The following is a 13,676-nucleotide window of genomic DNA, read 5'->3' as shown; positions in this document are numbered from 1 at the left end:
TATATGCAAATATTTATATAATAACCATCACATCTTAGTTAACTTGGAGTCACGCGATGATATGTTGTGTGGTCCTCCCACTACGACTTGGGAAACCATGCAGTTTATTAGGCTACAGATGAAATAAGTTATGAACTTCACAGTGTGGTGAAAGTGCATGTGATGAGCTTGATGCTCCTTTCCAATACATTTTGATGGTCTTATTCTGGTGACATGATGAATGATGCTTGGTTGCCATTTGACATTTGAAATAATATCGCTCTTATCCATAATAATCTCATCATGTAGGTAGCCTACCAGCACTGTATATGTGAGATGTTGGCTACAGTGCACGGGACAAGAGCACGTTTTCTATTTCACACAACAGTGTTTAAAACCATCAGTAGAGTTGAAAATGTGATGGAAACCCATTTAACTTGTATTTTTCATTCAGTACGTGGGAATTTAACAACAAAAGTTTTTTTTATTTGTCACACAAAGCCTTTTATCCGCAATAAGTCTGTTTGATAGAAACATTTATGGTGGGAAAATGCATATATTATTTTATGCAGATTTGAGAATATTCACATGAAAATCTGTGGCAATTTGGATGGAAACTTAGCTACTAAGGTGGATATTGATCCAACACCTGCTGCTTATTGAAACCAGCCCACTGGGCACAGACGTCAGTTCAACATCTAGTTTCTATTTACATTATTTTGAGTCCTCAACTAAAGTGAATTCAACATGAAATCAACACAAAATGTCACCTGTCATTGGATTTAGGTTGCCAGTTGGGTGAAAAATAAAGATTCCTGATGTTGACGGCTTTTTACAAATCCAATCAGTTTTCTGCATTGATCTAACATCACATGGATTTGTTTTGTTGAAATGACATGGAAAGAGTGTTTATTCATCAGTGGGAGGCTTGTAAATGTCTCACGAAGTCGAACAAAGAACTCTTCAATGAGACAATGATAAACAGCAATCTGTGGGAGAGTTGTGGTGGATATTATAGAATAAGGATCTGCTGGAGTCCAAGTCAAACCAAGATTCTTTATTTCTGAGCTCAGAGAGAATAACAGAGTTACACAGCGCAGTGTAGACAGTCTGAATTCCTGAAGCATTGGGTGATGAGCACATATCTTTATAGTTTCCTGTTCCTGGGCAGGACTTTATTCATACAAGGACGCAGGTGCAGCTGGTTTGCACCACAGGATGATACTCCCAAGAACAGGAGATTATAATAGGACAGTTTCACAAGGTTAGTCACATACTCAGTTATGTGGACACATACGATTAAAATGTTCCATTACAGAGTCTGTGAACATTTTCATGTCATTAAATCATCAGTGGGCCAACAATGCAAATGTAAACAATGGAACAAATGCATCACATCCAAATATCACTTGATTATCTGTAGTGCTGGAGGAATGACACATGCAGATAAACACACAGTTTAAAAAAGGACCATTTAAACACATGGAATCTGATCTACTCTATATTGAAACTGACATACTCAATATTCAATTCATGTTTTCTGATAAAAACATACAAATATATGTTTGAGTATACTTTGTACCATTTAATTTCATATGGTATAAACAAGTAAACACATTCTCAGTAAACAATATACGACCATGGGAGCAGCGTGTATGTTCTCTGATGAATTGTAAGTCAACGTGATGTGAAATATCAATATACACACTAGGAGAAGTACTTATTCTCTCCTGTGTGGAGTCGCACATGATGTTTAAGTGACTGTGATGAGTAACATGTCTTCCCACAGTCTGAGCATTTGTAAGGCTTCTCCCCTGTGTGCAGTCTCATGTGTTCTTTCAGGTTTCCTAATTGGATAAAACGCTTTGCACACTGGGAGCAGTGGTAAGGCTTCTCCCCTGTGTGTATTCGCGCATGAGCTTTCAGGCTTCCTGACTGGCTAAAACGCTTTCCACACTGGGAGCAGCGGTAAGGCTTCTCCCCTGTGTGTATTCGCTCATGAGCTTTGATGGTGTCTAACCGCTTAAAACTCTTTCCACACTGGGAGCAATGGTGTGGCTTTTCTCCTGTGTATACCCTCTCATGTCTTTTCAAGCTAACAACCTGGCTAAAACTCTTCCCACAATGGGAGCAGAGGTGATGTTTTGCTGGTTTGGAGTAAGGCTTCTCCCCTGTGTGTGTCCTCTCATGTCTTTTCAGTCTTCCTAACTTGGTAAAACTATTTCCAATCTTGGAGCAGAGGTGTCGTCTTGCTGGTTTGGACGTCTTTGGTTCCTCCAAGTTTGGTTTTTCTCCTGCCAAAGACAGTGTTTATTTAAAGAGAGAACTGAATGAAACCTCCACATGATAAAACTCTGAGGTTTTATCTCTGAGGTTTAATCCAAATCAGATCCCTCAACCTGAGGCCAGTTTTCAAAGATTTAATCATTTAAAACAAATGTTGTAGAGCCTCCTGGTAATTACTGATATGTTTACATTACTTATTATTCTTTCTGTTTTATAAGTTGGAACACAAAAACTAGACAGTTCTACATCACTAAAGACAGACATCGCTGGATTCCTATCGAGCAGGTTGTTATAAATATATATAACCTTCATCGCTGTATGATACAGAATGCGGCCTACACACTTCCTTAAAAATATGTAAAGAAGTAATTTTGCGTGGAAGTTTCTTTTTTACATTGGAGACAGACACAAAGAACATCAGTAACATCTCCCCGTTGTCGATAGGGTCGACGCATACCAAGATGGCGTAGCAGTCGCACGTGTGTTTTGTCTTGTCTTGTCCTGTGTAAATATCATTTAATATATATTTTTCTTTTCATATTTTCAACCCGCCTCACCCAACGTGGTTCGGATCTGCTATTTTTATACTTTAGAACCGGAACCCCCATCAGAAGCTCGCCAGCTAACTAGCTACTAGTCAGTTAGCCACTGTTAGCGGTCTTCACCGTTAACTCAGACACCAGCCAGCTTCAGCTCGGTCAATACCTGCCAGTCTGCACAGCGCGATATCAACCCAGAGCATATCAGACTGCTTTTTCTCTACCACATCTCCGGATTCCTACCGCAAGCTCTGAACCTTTACACCGAATCATCACAGCTCGCTAGCTGCAATCTGAGTGGCTACTCCTGGCTAACGTCTCTGTCCCGAAGCAAGCACCAGTTAGCCTTGAGCTAGCCTCGAACTAGGCCCATCTCCCGGCTTACCGAAGTGGTCCACCAGCTAATTCTTGGGCTACAATACCTCTTTTGCCAATTGGCCTGGACCCATTACTGCCGACACGGAGCACCGCCAATCTATCATGACTGGTCTGCCGACGTAATCGTCCGAGGTGGTTTCAACAGGCTCTCCTGTTGCGACATAGCCGAAGGCCCATCTGCTAGCCCCTGCCCACTAGCTGTCTGAATTGCCGTGTCTCCAGCTCGCCTAGCGTAGTAGCAACTACTGAATCGGCACCCTGACTCACCTATTGCTGCTCATTGGACCCTATGATCACTCAGCTACATATGCCTCTCCCTAATGTCAATATGCTTTGTCTATTGCAGTTTAGGTTAGTTATTATTGTCTTATTTTACTGTAGAGCCCCCAGCCCTGCCCAACATGCTTAGATAGCCCTTTTGTCCCACCCCCCACACATGCAGAGACCTCACCTGGGTTTACTGGTGCCTCTACAGACAAAACCTCTCTCATCGTTACTGAATGCCTAGGTTTACCTCCACTGTACTCACATCCTACCATACCCTTGCCTGTACATTATGCCTTGAATCTATTCTTCCACGCCCAGAAATCTGCTCCTTTTACTCTCTGTTCTGAACGCACTAGACGACCAGTTCTTATAGCCTTTAGCCGTACACTTATCCTACTCCTCCTCTGGTAATGTAGATGCTAACCCAGGCCCTGCAGCCCCCAGCACCACTCCCATTCCCCAGGCGCTCTCATTTGTTGACTTCTGTAACTGTAAAAGCCTTGGTTTCATGCATGTTAACATCAGAAGCCTCCTCCCTAAGTTTGTTTTATTCACTGCTTTAGCACACTCCGCCAACCCTGACGTCATAGCCGTGTCTGAATCCTGGTTTAGGAAGGCCACCAAAAATCATGACATTTCCATTCCCAATTACAACATTTTCTGACAAGATAGAACTTCCAAAGAGGGCGGAGTTGCAATCTACTGCAGAGATAGCCTGCAGAGTTCTGTCATACTATCCAGGCTGTGCCCAAACAATTAGAGCTTCTACTTTTAAAAATCCACCTTTCCAGAAACAAGTCTCTCACCGTTGCCGCTTGTTTTTGATCCCCCTCAGCCCCCAGCTGTGCCCTGGACACCATATGTGAATTGATTGCGCCAGATCTATCTTCAGAGTTCGTACTGTTAGGTGACCTAAACTGGGATATGCTTAACACCCCGGCCGTCCTACAATCTAAGCTAGATGCCCTCAATCTCACACAAATTATCAAGGAACCTACCAGGTACAACCCTAAATCCATTACCATGGGCACCCTCATAGATATCATCCTGACCAACCTGCCCTCTAAATATACCTTTGCTGTCTTCAACCAGGATCTCAGCGATCACTGCCTCATTGCCTGCGTCCGTAATTGGTCCGCGGTCAAACAACCACCCCTCATCACTGTCAAACACTCCCTAAAACACTTCAGCGAGCAGGCCTTTCTAATCAACCTGGCCCAGATATCCTGGTAGGATATTGACCTCAACCCGTCAGTAGAGGATGCCTGGTTGCTCTTTAAAAGTAATTTCCTCACCATCTTAAATAAGCATGCCCCATTCAAAAAATGTAGAACTAAGAACAGATATAGCCCTTGGTTCACCCCAGACTTGACTGCCCTTGAACAGCACAAAAACATCCTGTGGCATTCTGCATTAGCATTGAATAGCCAGCGATATGCAACTTTTCAGGGAAGTCAGGAACCAATATACACAGTCAGTTAGGAAAGCTAAGGCTAGCTTTTTCAAACAGAAATTTACATCCTGTAGCACTAATTCCAAAATGCGCTACCCAGGCGGAAAAAATCCTGGACCATTGTTACTCTAACTTCCGCGACGCATACAAAGCCCCGCCCTCCTTTCGGAAAATTTGACCACGACTCCATTTTGTTGCTCCCAGCCTATAGACAGAAACTAAAACAGGAAACGCCCATGCTCAGGTCTGTTCAACGCTGGTCTGACCAATCTGATTCCATGCTTCGATCACGTGGACTGGGATATGTTCCACATAGCGTCGGACAATAACATTGATGAATACGCTGATTCGGTGAGCGAGTTTATTAGCGAGTGCATCGGTGATGTTGTACCCACAGCAGCTATTAAAACCTCCCCCAACCAGAAACTGTGGATTGATGGCACCCTTCGTGCAAAACTGAAAGCGCGAACCACTACTTTTAATCAGGGCAAGGCGACCGGAAACATGACCCAGTAAAACAGTGTAGCTATTCCCTCCGCAAGGCAATCAAACAAGCTAAGCGTAAGTATAGAGACAAAGTAGAGTCGCAATTCAACAACTCAGACACGAGAGGTATGTGGCAGGGTCTACAGTCATTCACAGACTACAAAAAGAAAACCAGCCCTGTCGCAGACCACAATGTCCTGCTCCCAGACAAACTAAACAACTTCTTTGCTCGCTTTGAGGACAATACAGTGCCACTGACACGGCCCGCTACCAAAACCTGCGGGCTCTCCTTCACCGCAGCCAACGTGAGTAAAGCATTTAAACGTGTTAACCCTCGCAAGGCTGCCGGCCCAGACGGCATCCCTAGCCACGTCCTCAGAGCATGCTCAGACCAGCTGGCTGGTGTGTTTACGGACATATTCAATCAATCCTTATCCCAGTCTGCTGTTCCCATATGCTTCAAGAGGGCCACCATTGTTCCAGTTCCCAAGAAAGCTAAGGTAACTGAGCTAAATGATTATCGCCCCGTAGCACTCACCTCCATCATCATGAAGTGCTTTGAGAGACTAGTCAAGGATCATATCACCTCCACCCTAACCGACGCCCTAGACCCACTCCAATTTGCTTACCGCCCCAATAGGTCCACAGACGACGCAATCGCAATCACACTGCACACTGCCCTAACCCATCTGGACAAGAGGAATACCTATGTAAGAATGCTGTTCATCAACTACAGCTCTGCATTTAACACCATAGTAACCTCCAAACTCGTCATTAAGCTCGAGACCCTGGGTCTCGACCCCGCCCTGTGCAACGAGGTTCTGGACTTCCTGACGGGCTGCCCCCAGGTGGTGAGGGTAGGTAACACCATCTCCACCCCGCTGATCCTCAATACTGGGGCCCCACAAGGGTGTGTTCTCAGCCCTCTCCTGTACTCCCTGTTCACCCATGACTGCGTGGCCATGCACGCCTCCAACTCAATCATCAAGTTTGCAGACGACACTATAGTGGTAGGCTTGATTACCAACAACAACGAGACGGCCTACAGGGAGGAGGTGAGGGCCCTCGGAGTGTGGTGTCAGGAAAATAGCCTCACACTCAACGTCAACAAAGCAAAGGAGATGATCGTGGACTTCAGGAAACAGCAGAGAGAGCACCCCCCTATCCACATCGATGGGACAGTAGTGGAGAAAGTGGAAAGTTTTAAGTTCCTCGGCGTACACATCACCAACAAACTGAAATGGTCCACGCACACAGACAGCGTGGACCAGGAGGCTGAAGAAATTCGGCTTGTCACCAAAAACACTCACAAACTTTTACAGATGCTCAATCGAGAGCATCCTGTCGGGCTGTATCGCCGTGGCAACTGCTCCGCCCACAACCGTAAGGCTCTCCAGAGGGTAGTGAGGTCTGCACAACGCATCACCGGGGGCAAACAACCTGCTCTCCAGGACACATACACCACCCGATGTCACAGGAAGGCCAAAAAGATCATCAAGGAGAACAACCACCCGAGCCACTGCCTGTTCACCCCGCTATCATCCAGAAGACGAGGTCAGTACAGGTGCATCAAAACGGGGACCGAGAGACTGAAAAACAGCTTCTATCTCAAGGCCATCAGACTGTTAAACAGCCATCACTAACTGAGTGGCTGCTGCCAACATACTGACTCAATCTCTAGCCACTTTAATAATAAAAATTGGATGTAATAAATGTATCACTAGTCACTTTAAACTATGCCACTTTATATAATGTTTACATACCCTACACTACCCATCTCATATGTATATACTGTACTCTATACCATCTACTGCATCTTGCCTATGCCGTTCGGCCATCGCTCATCCATATATATTTTTATGTACATATTCTTATTCATTCCATTACACTTGTGTGTAAATAATAATTTCAATAAGCATTTTTCTACGGCTGGCCATGCTTTCCACCTGTCTATCCCTACCCGGCCAACAGCTCTGCACCCCCTGCAGCAACTTGCTCAAGCCCCCCCTCCCACCCAAATCCAGACAGCTGATGTTCTGAAAGAGCTGCAAAATCTGGATCCCTACAAATCAGCTGGGCAAGACAATCTGGAACCTGTCTTTAACCAAATTGTTGCAACCCCTATTACTAACCTGTTCAACCTCTCTTTTGTATTGTCTGAGATCCCCAAAGATTGGAAAGCTGCTGCGGTCATCCCCCTCTTCAAAGGGGGAGCCACTCTAGACCCAAACTGTTATAGACCTATTTCCATCCTGCCCTGCCTTTCTAAAACCTTTGAAAGCCAAGTTAACAAATAGATCATCGACCATTTCAAATCAAACCGTACCTTCTCCACTATGCAATCTGGTTTCTGAGCTGGTCATGGGTGCACCTCAGCCATGCTCAAGTTCCTAAACGATATCATAACCGCCATCGATAAAAGACAGTACTGTGCAGCCGTCTTCAACAACCAGGCCAAAGCTTTCGACTCTGTCAATCACCGCATTCTTATCGGCAGACTCAATAGCCTTGGTTTCTCAAATGACTGCCTCGCCTGTTTCACCAACTACTTCTCAGATGGAGTTCAGTGTGTCAAATCACAACTCTGGCAGTCTCTATGGGGGTGCCACAGGGTTCAATTCTCGGGCCGACACTTTTCTCTGTATATACAGTTGAAGTCGTTAGTTTACATACACCTTAGCCAAATACATTTAAACTCAGTTTTTCACAATTCCTGACATTTAATCCTAGTAAAAATTCCCTGTAATAGGTCAGTTAGGATCACCACTTTATTTTAAGAATGTGAAATGTCAGAATAATAGTAGAGAGAATTATTTATTTCAGCTTTTATTTATTTCAACACATTCCCAGTAGGTCAGAAGATTACATACACTCAAATAGTATTTGGTAGCATTGCCTTTAAATTGTTTAACTTGGGTCAAACGTTTCAGGTAGCCTTTCACAAGCTTCCCACAATAAGTTGGGTACATTTTGGCCCATTCCTTCCTGACAAAGCTGGTGTAATTGAGTCAGGTTTGTAGGCCTCCTTGCTCGCACATGCTTTTTCAGTTCTGCCCACAAATTTTCTATGGGATTGAGGTCAGGGCTTTGTGATGGCCACTCCAATACCTTGACTTTGTTGTCCTTAAGCCATTTTACCACAAATTTGGAAGTATGCTTGGGGTCATTGTCCATTTGGAAGACCCACTTGCGACCATGCTTTAACTTCCTGACTGATGTCTTGAGATGTTGCTTCAATATATCCACATAATTTTCTTCCTCATGATGCCATCTATTTTGTGAAGTGCACCAGTCCCTCCTGCAGCAAAGCACCCCCACAACATGATGCTGCCACCCCCGTGTTTCATGGTTGGGATGGTGTTCTTCGACTTGCAAGCCTCCCCCTATTTCCTCCTAACATAACGATGGCCAAACAGTTCTATTTTTGTTACATCAGACCAGAGGACATTTCTCCAAAAAGTATGATCTTTGTCCCCATGTGCAGTTGCAAACCGAAGTCTGGCTTTTTTATGGCGGTTTTGGACCAGTGGCTTCTTCCTTGCTGAGTGGCCTTTCAGGTTATGTCGATATAGGACTCGTTTTACTGTGGATATAGATACTTTTGTACCTGTTTCCTCCAGCATGTTCACAAGGTCCCTCGCTGTTGTTCTGGGATTGATTTGCACTTTTCGCAACAAGGTACGTTCATCTCTAAGAGACAGAATGTGTCTCCTTCCTGAGAGGTATGACGGCTGTGTGGTCCCATGGTGTTTATACTTGCATACTATTGTTTATACAGATGAACATAGTTCCTTCAGGCGTTTGGAAATTACTCCCAAGGATGAACCAGACTTCTGGAGGTCTACAATTTTTTTCTGAGGTTTTGGCTGATGTCTTTTGATTTTCCCATGATGTCAAGCAAAGAGGCACTGAGTTTGAAGGTAGGCCTTGAAATACATCCACAGGTGCACCTCCAATTGACTTAAATGATGTCAATTAGCCTACCAGAAGCTTCGAAAGCCAATGACATAATTTTCTGTAATTTTCCAAGCTGTTTAAAGGCACAGTCAACTTCTGACCCACTGGAATTGTGATACAGTGAATTAAAAGTGAAATAATCTGTCTGTAAACAATTGTTGGAAAAATGACTTGTGTCATGCACAAAGTAGATGTCTTAACCGACTTGCCAAAACTATATATTGTGAACAAGAAATGTGTGGAGTGGTTGAAAAACAATGATTTCGCTCTTGCTGCTGGTGATTCTCTGATCCACCTCTACACAGACGACACCATTCTGTATACATCTGGCCCTTCTTTGGACACTGTGTTAACAAACCTCCAAACGAGCTTCAATGCCATACAACACTCCTTCTGTGGCCTCCAACAGCTTTTAAATGCTAGTAAAACCAAATGCATGCTCTTCAACCGATTGCTGCCCGCACCCGTCCGCCCGACTAGCATCACTACTCTGGACAGTTCTGACTTAGAATATGTGGACAACTACAAATACCTAGGTGTCTGGTTAGACTGTAAACTCTCCTTCCAGACTCACATTAAGCATCTCCAATCCAAAATTAAATCTAGAATCGGCTTCCTATTTCGCAACAAAGCCTCCTTCACTCATGCTGCCAAACATACGCTCATAAAACTGACTATCCTACCGATCCTTGACATCGGCGATGTCATTTACAAAATAGCCTCCAACACTCTACTCAGCAAATTGGATGTAGTCTATCACAGTGCCATCCATTTTGTCACCAAAGCCCCATATACTACCCACCACTGCGACCTGTATGCTCTCGTTGGCTGGCCCTCTCTACATATTCGTCGCCAAACCCACTGGCTCCAGGTCATCTATAAGTCTTTGCTAAGTAAAGCCCCGCCTTATCTCAGCTCACTGGTCACCATAGCAACACCCAACCGTAGCACGCGCTCCAGCAGGTATAGTTCACTGGTCATCCCCAAAGCCAACACCTCCTTTGGCCGCCTTTCCTTCCAGTTCTCTGCTGCCAATGACTGGAACAAATTGCAAAAATCGCTGAAGCTGAAGACATATCTCCCTCTCTAACTTTAAGCATCAGTTGTCAGAGCAACTTACCGATCGCTGTACCTGTACACAGCCTAACTGTAAATAGCACACCCAACTACCTCATCCCCATATTGTTATTTTGATTTTTTGCTCTTTTTCACCCCAGTATCTCTACTTGCACATCATCATCTGCAGATCTATCACTCCAGTGTTAATGCTAAATAGGCCTATGGCCTATTTATTGCCTTACCTCCCTAATCTTACGACATTTGCACACGCTGTTCATAGACCTTTTCTTTTGTGTTGTTGACTATACGTTTGTTTATCCCATGTGTAACTCTGTGTCGTTGTTTTTGTAGCACTGCTTTGCTTTATCTTTGCCAGGTCGCAGTTGTAAATGAGAACTTGGTTAAATAAAGGTGAAAAAAAAGGCATTATTTATTTATTTAGAAGTTCACATATTTTAATGTCATGATATTTTGGGTAAAGTAAAAAAATATATATATATTTTGGGTAGATGTTCCAAAAAATATAAAAATGTCAAGTGTTGGTCCCATGTTTCATGAGCAGAAATAAAACATTCCAGAATTTTTCCACACGCATGAAAGCTTATTTCTCTCAAATTTGGTACACAAATTTGATAACATCCCTGTCAGTGAACATTTCTCCTTTGCCAAAATAATCCATTCACCTGACAAGTGTGGCATATCAAGATGCTGATCAAACAGCATGGTCATTACACAGGTGCACCTTGTGCTGGGGACAATAAAAGGCCACTAAAATGTTCAGTTTTCTCACACAACACAACGCCACAGATGTCTCAAGTTTTGAGGGAGCGTGCAATTGGCATGCTGACTGCAGGAATATCCACTGGAGCTGTTACCAGAGAATGTAATGTTAATTTCTCTACCATAAGCCGCCTCCAACGTTGTTTTAAAGAATTTGCCAGTACATCCGACCGGTCTCAGAACCACAGACCACGTATAACAACGCCAGCTCAGGACTTCCACATTGTCTGAGACCAGCCACCCAGAGCTATTTGACCAATTAGGAGAGTGATGTGGTGCTGCAGCAGCTGACCTGGCCTCCACAATCAACCGACCTCAACCCAATTGAGATGGTTTGGGATAAGTTGGACCGCAGAGTGAAGGAAAAGTATCCAGTCTTGAAGGAACTCCTTCAAGACTGGTTGTCCTGGTAACAGATACCAGTGTATCTTCATGTCAACAAAACTCTGCTGGTTGTCCTGGTAAGAGATACCAGAGGGCAGATCTATTTTATTTGTTCAAACTAAACTACAGCACTTACTTTGATGAGTCAAATCTGATCCTTTCTTCTCTTCTCCTCCTCTCACAGTTCCACTCAGCCCCGTTGTTTTCCTGCATTCCACCAGCAGCACAGACACCCTCTTCATACCCAGCAGTAAGGTGCTACCGGGAGAGGCATGACACGGGGACTCCAGGAGGGCGGAAGGGCTAGCGTTGTCCTGGTAACCATAAAGAGGGGACACAGACACATATCATTATGGATGCTGATGCCACTGTTGTCATAAAGTGTTTTACAGAAAACCAGCCCCGGAGAGAGCAAGCTGTATGCTAGACCAGACCAAGCTGTACCATCTGGTGTTCTGATCTGGAGAGACTCTTCTCTGCCTCGTCAGCATCAGGATGTTGTTGAGGCTCCCCAGAGGATCCACGATAGTCATGTCTCTCTTCTGTGTGAATGAGAACATCAAAGGGATAAACTTATGACCATCTCAATCATAGGGTCTAACAAGAGGCATGAACATGTCTAAAACGGGCCTAAAATGGCCACTTTCATCATGATTTTATTAAATGTTTGTGATGCAAATGTAAAAGGGTCGTTCCATGTATTGGGAGACTTTTGCATTCCTTTTAAGTAGAAATTATGCACCAATATTGACTTTTAAAAGCCTGTTATACTAGATGAGGTGCACTTTAACGTAGACCACATGGATAATTCAATAAATCTAATTTAAAAGTCTCAAAAATATACGTACCAATGGCAGATTGAAACTTTTAACAATTTATACAGTTCTGAACAACATATTCAAGTGTAGAACTTCAGTGGAATTCCCCTTTTAAACCACATATTAGTGTTTTTAAGACAGTACTCACTGGTGTTAATCTGATCTTCTGTCTCCTCCTCTTTCACTCCCAAGACATCTTCCTCCTTCACCTTTATTGAGATAGCATCCTCTTCCTCTCTAAAAGGTTCTTCCTCTTTTTCCCTTATAACATCCTCCTCTTTCATTCTGAAAGCTACTATCCCCTCTCTCACTCCTAAAGGTTCTTTATCTTTTTTCACAGCAACATCCTCTTCTTCTTTCACTTTAACAGCCTCCTCTTCCTCCTTTTTCATTCTGAAAGCTTCTACCTCCTCTTCCACTGTGACAGCCTCTATCCCCTCTTCCACTACAATAGGTTCTTTCTCATCTTTCACTGTAATACCCTCATCCTGTTCTTTCAGTGTGATATCCTCCTCTTCCTCCTTTTTCATTCTGAAAGCTTCTTCCTCTCCTTTCACTGTAATATCCTCCTCTTCTTCTTCTTTTACGACAATGTTAAGCTCTAGAGCTTCTTTCTCCGTCCAGTAGACATCCTCGTATTTACCAAGGTAGGAGTAGTTTAGTGAACTCATGGTCAGGGATGTTAGTTAGTTAGTTAACATTAGCGACTTGCCTAGTGCTAGGCTCAGTATCACTCTTTAACAAGTTTGCAAATTGAACAACCACATTAGCTTAAAGTTAAACAGTAGATACGTCAATTGGACTGCCTTTACAACACTGAGATTAGCTAATGTACATTAACATGGTCTAAAGCGTCAATGTTTAGCATTTAAGTTAGCTAGCAAGCTACCGAGGTGATTGAAAGAGTAGCCGTGTTGTTGTTCCTGAAGAAGCGTCCCGTCCAGTCCATTATACGTCACGCAAGAAGCGACACATGAGACGCACATCGCCATCTGATGGCTGGAGTGGGTAACGCAGTTTGAAACAATAGTAACTACACTTTTTGTATTGGAAAGAACGTCATAATAATTTAACAATAAGCTGATATATTTTCTTTTGCATCTTACAAATAATACTTTCCTGTACAGAGAAGTAGAAGCTCAACATGAACATGTATGTTGATTGAATTTATTTGACAATTTGTAAAATACATACATAAGGGCGCTCCAGCTGGTGACGCCTCCACATACAATTTAAGAAAATCATGAAGGATAACACAATAATGCTTAACAGATATATACATGGAGGTCC

The 13,676-nt window shown here is 43.5% G+C and overlaps 1 protein-coding gene across 2 annotated transcripts in view; it reads right to left on the bottom strand.

Moving 5' to 3' along the window:
* LOC106594343 (zinc finger protein 436) overlaps positions 1-13,330 on the bottom strand; it is a 41,537-nt gene extending 28,207 nt beyond the window's left edge. Inside the window, exons 1-4 of one of the 2 annotated variants that reach the window (XM_014185702.2) lie at positions 12,535-13,330; positions 12,013-12,110; positions 11,705-11,882; positions 1,022-2,273 (exon numbers count right to left, since the gene is read on the bottom strand). In XM_014185702.2, the coding sequence (XP_014041177.1) occupies positions 1,687-2,273; positions 11,705-11,882; positions 12,013-12,110; positions 12,535-13,057 (1,386 nt within the window). In that variant the 5' untranslated portion in view covers positions 13,058-13,330 and the 3' untranslated portion in view covers positions 1,022-1,686. Of the gene's footprint in view, positions 1-1,021; positions 2,274-11,704; positions 11,883-12,012; positions 12,111-12,534 lie in introns of those variants that run through there. The other variant, XM_045690594.1, reaches the window with a different exon arrangement.
* Between the last annotated feature and the right edge of the window lie 346 nt (positions 13,331-13,676).

This window comes from Salmo salar, chromosome ssa12 (genome assembly GCF_905237065.1).
Source record: "Salmo salar chromosome ssa12, Ssal_v3.1, whole genome shotgun sequence".
Lineage (NCBI taxonomy): Eukaryota > Metazoa > Chordata > Actinopteri > Salmoniformes > Salmonidae > Salmo > Salmo salar.
Note: the sequence above shows the minus strand (reverse complement) of the source record. Positions and strands in the feature narration are given on the sequence as shown.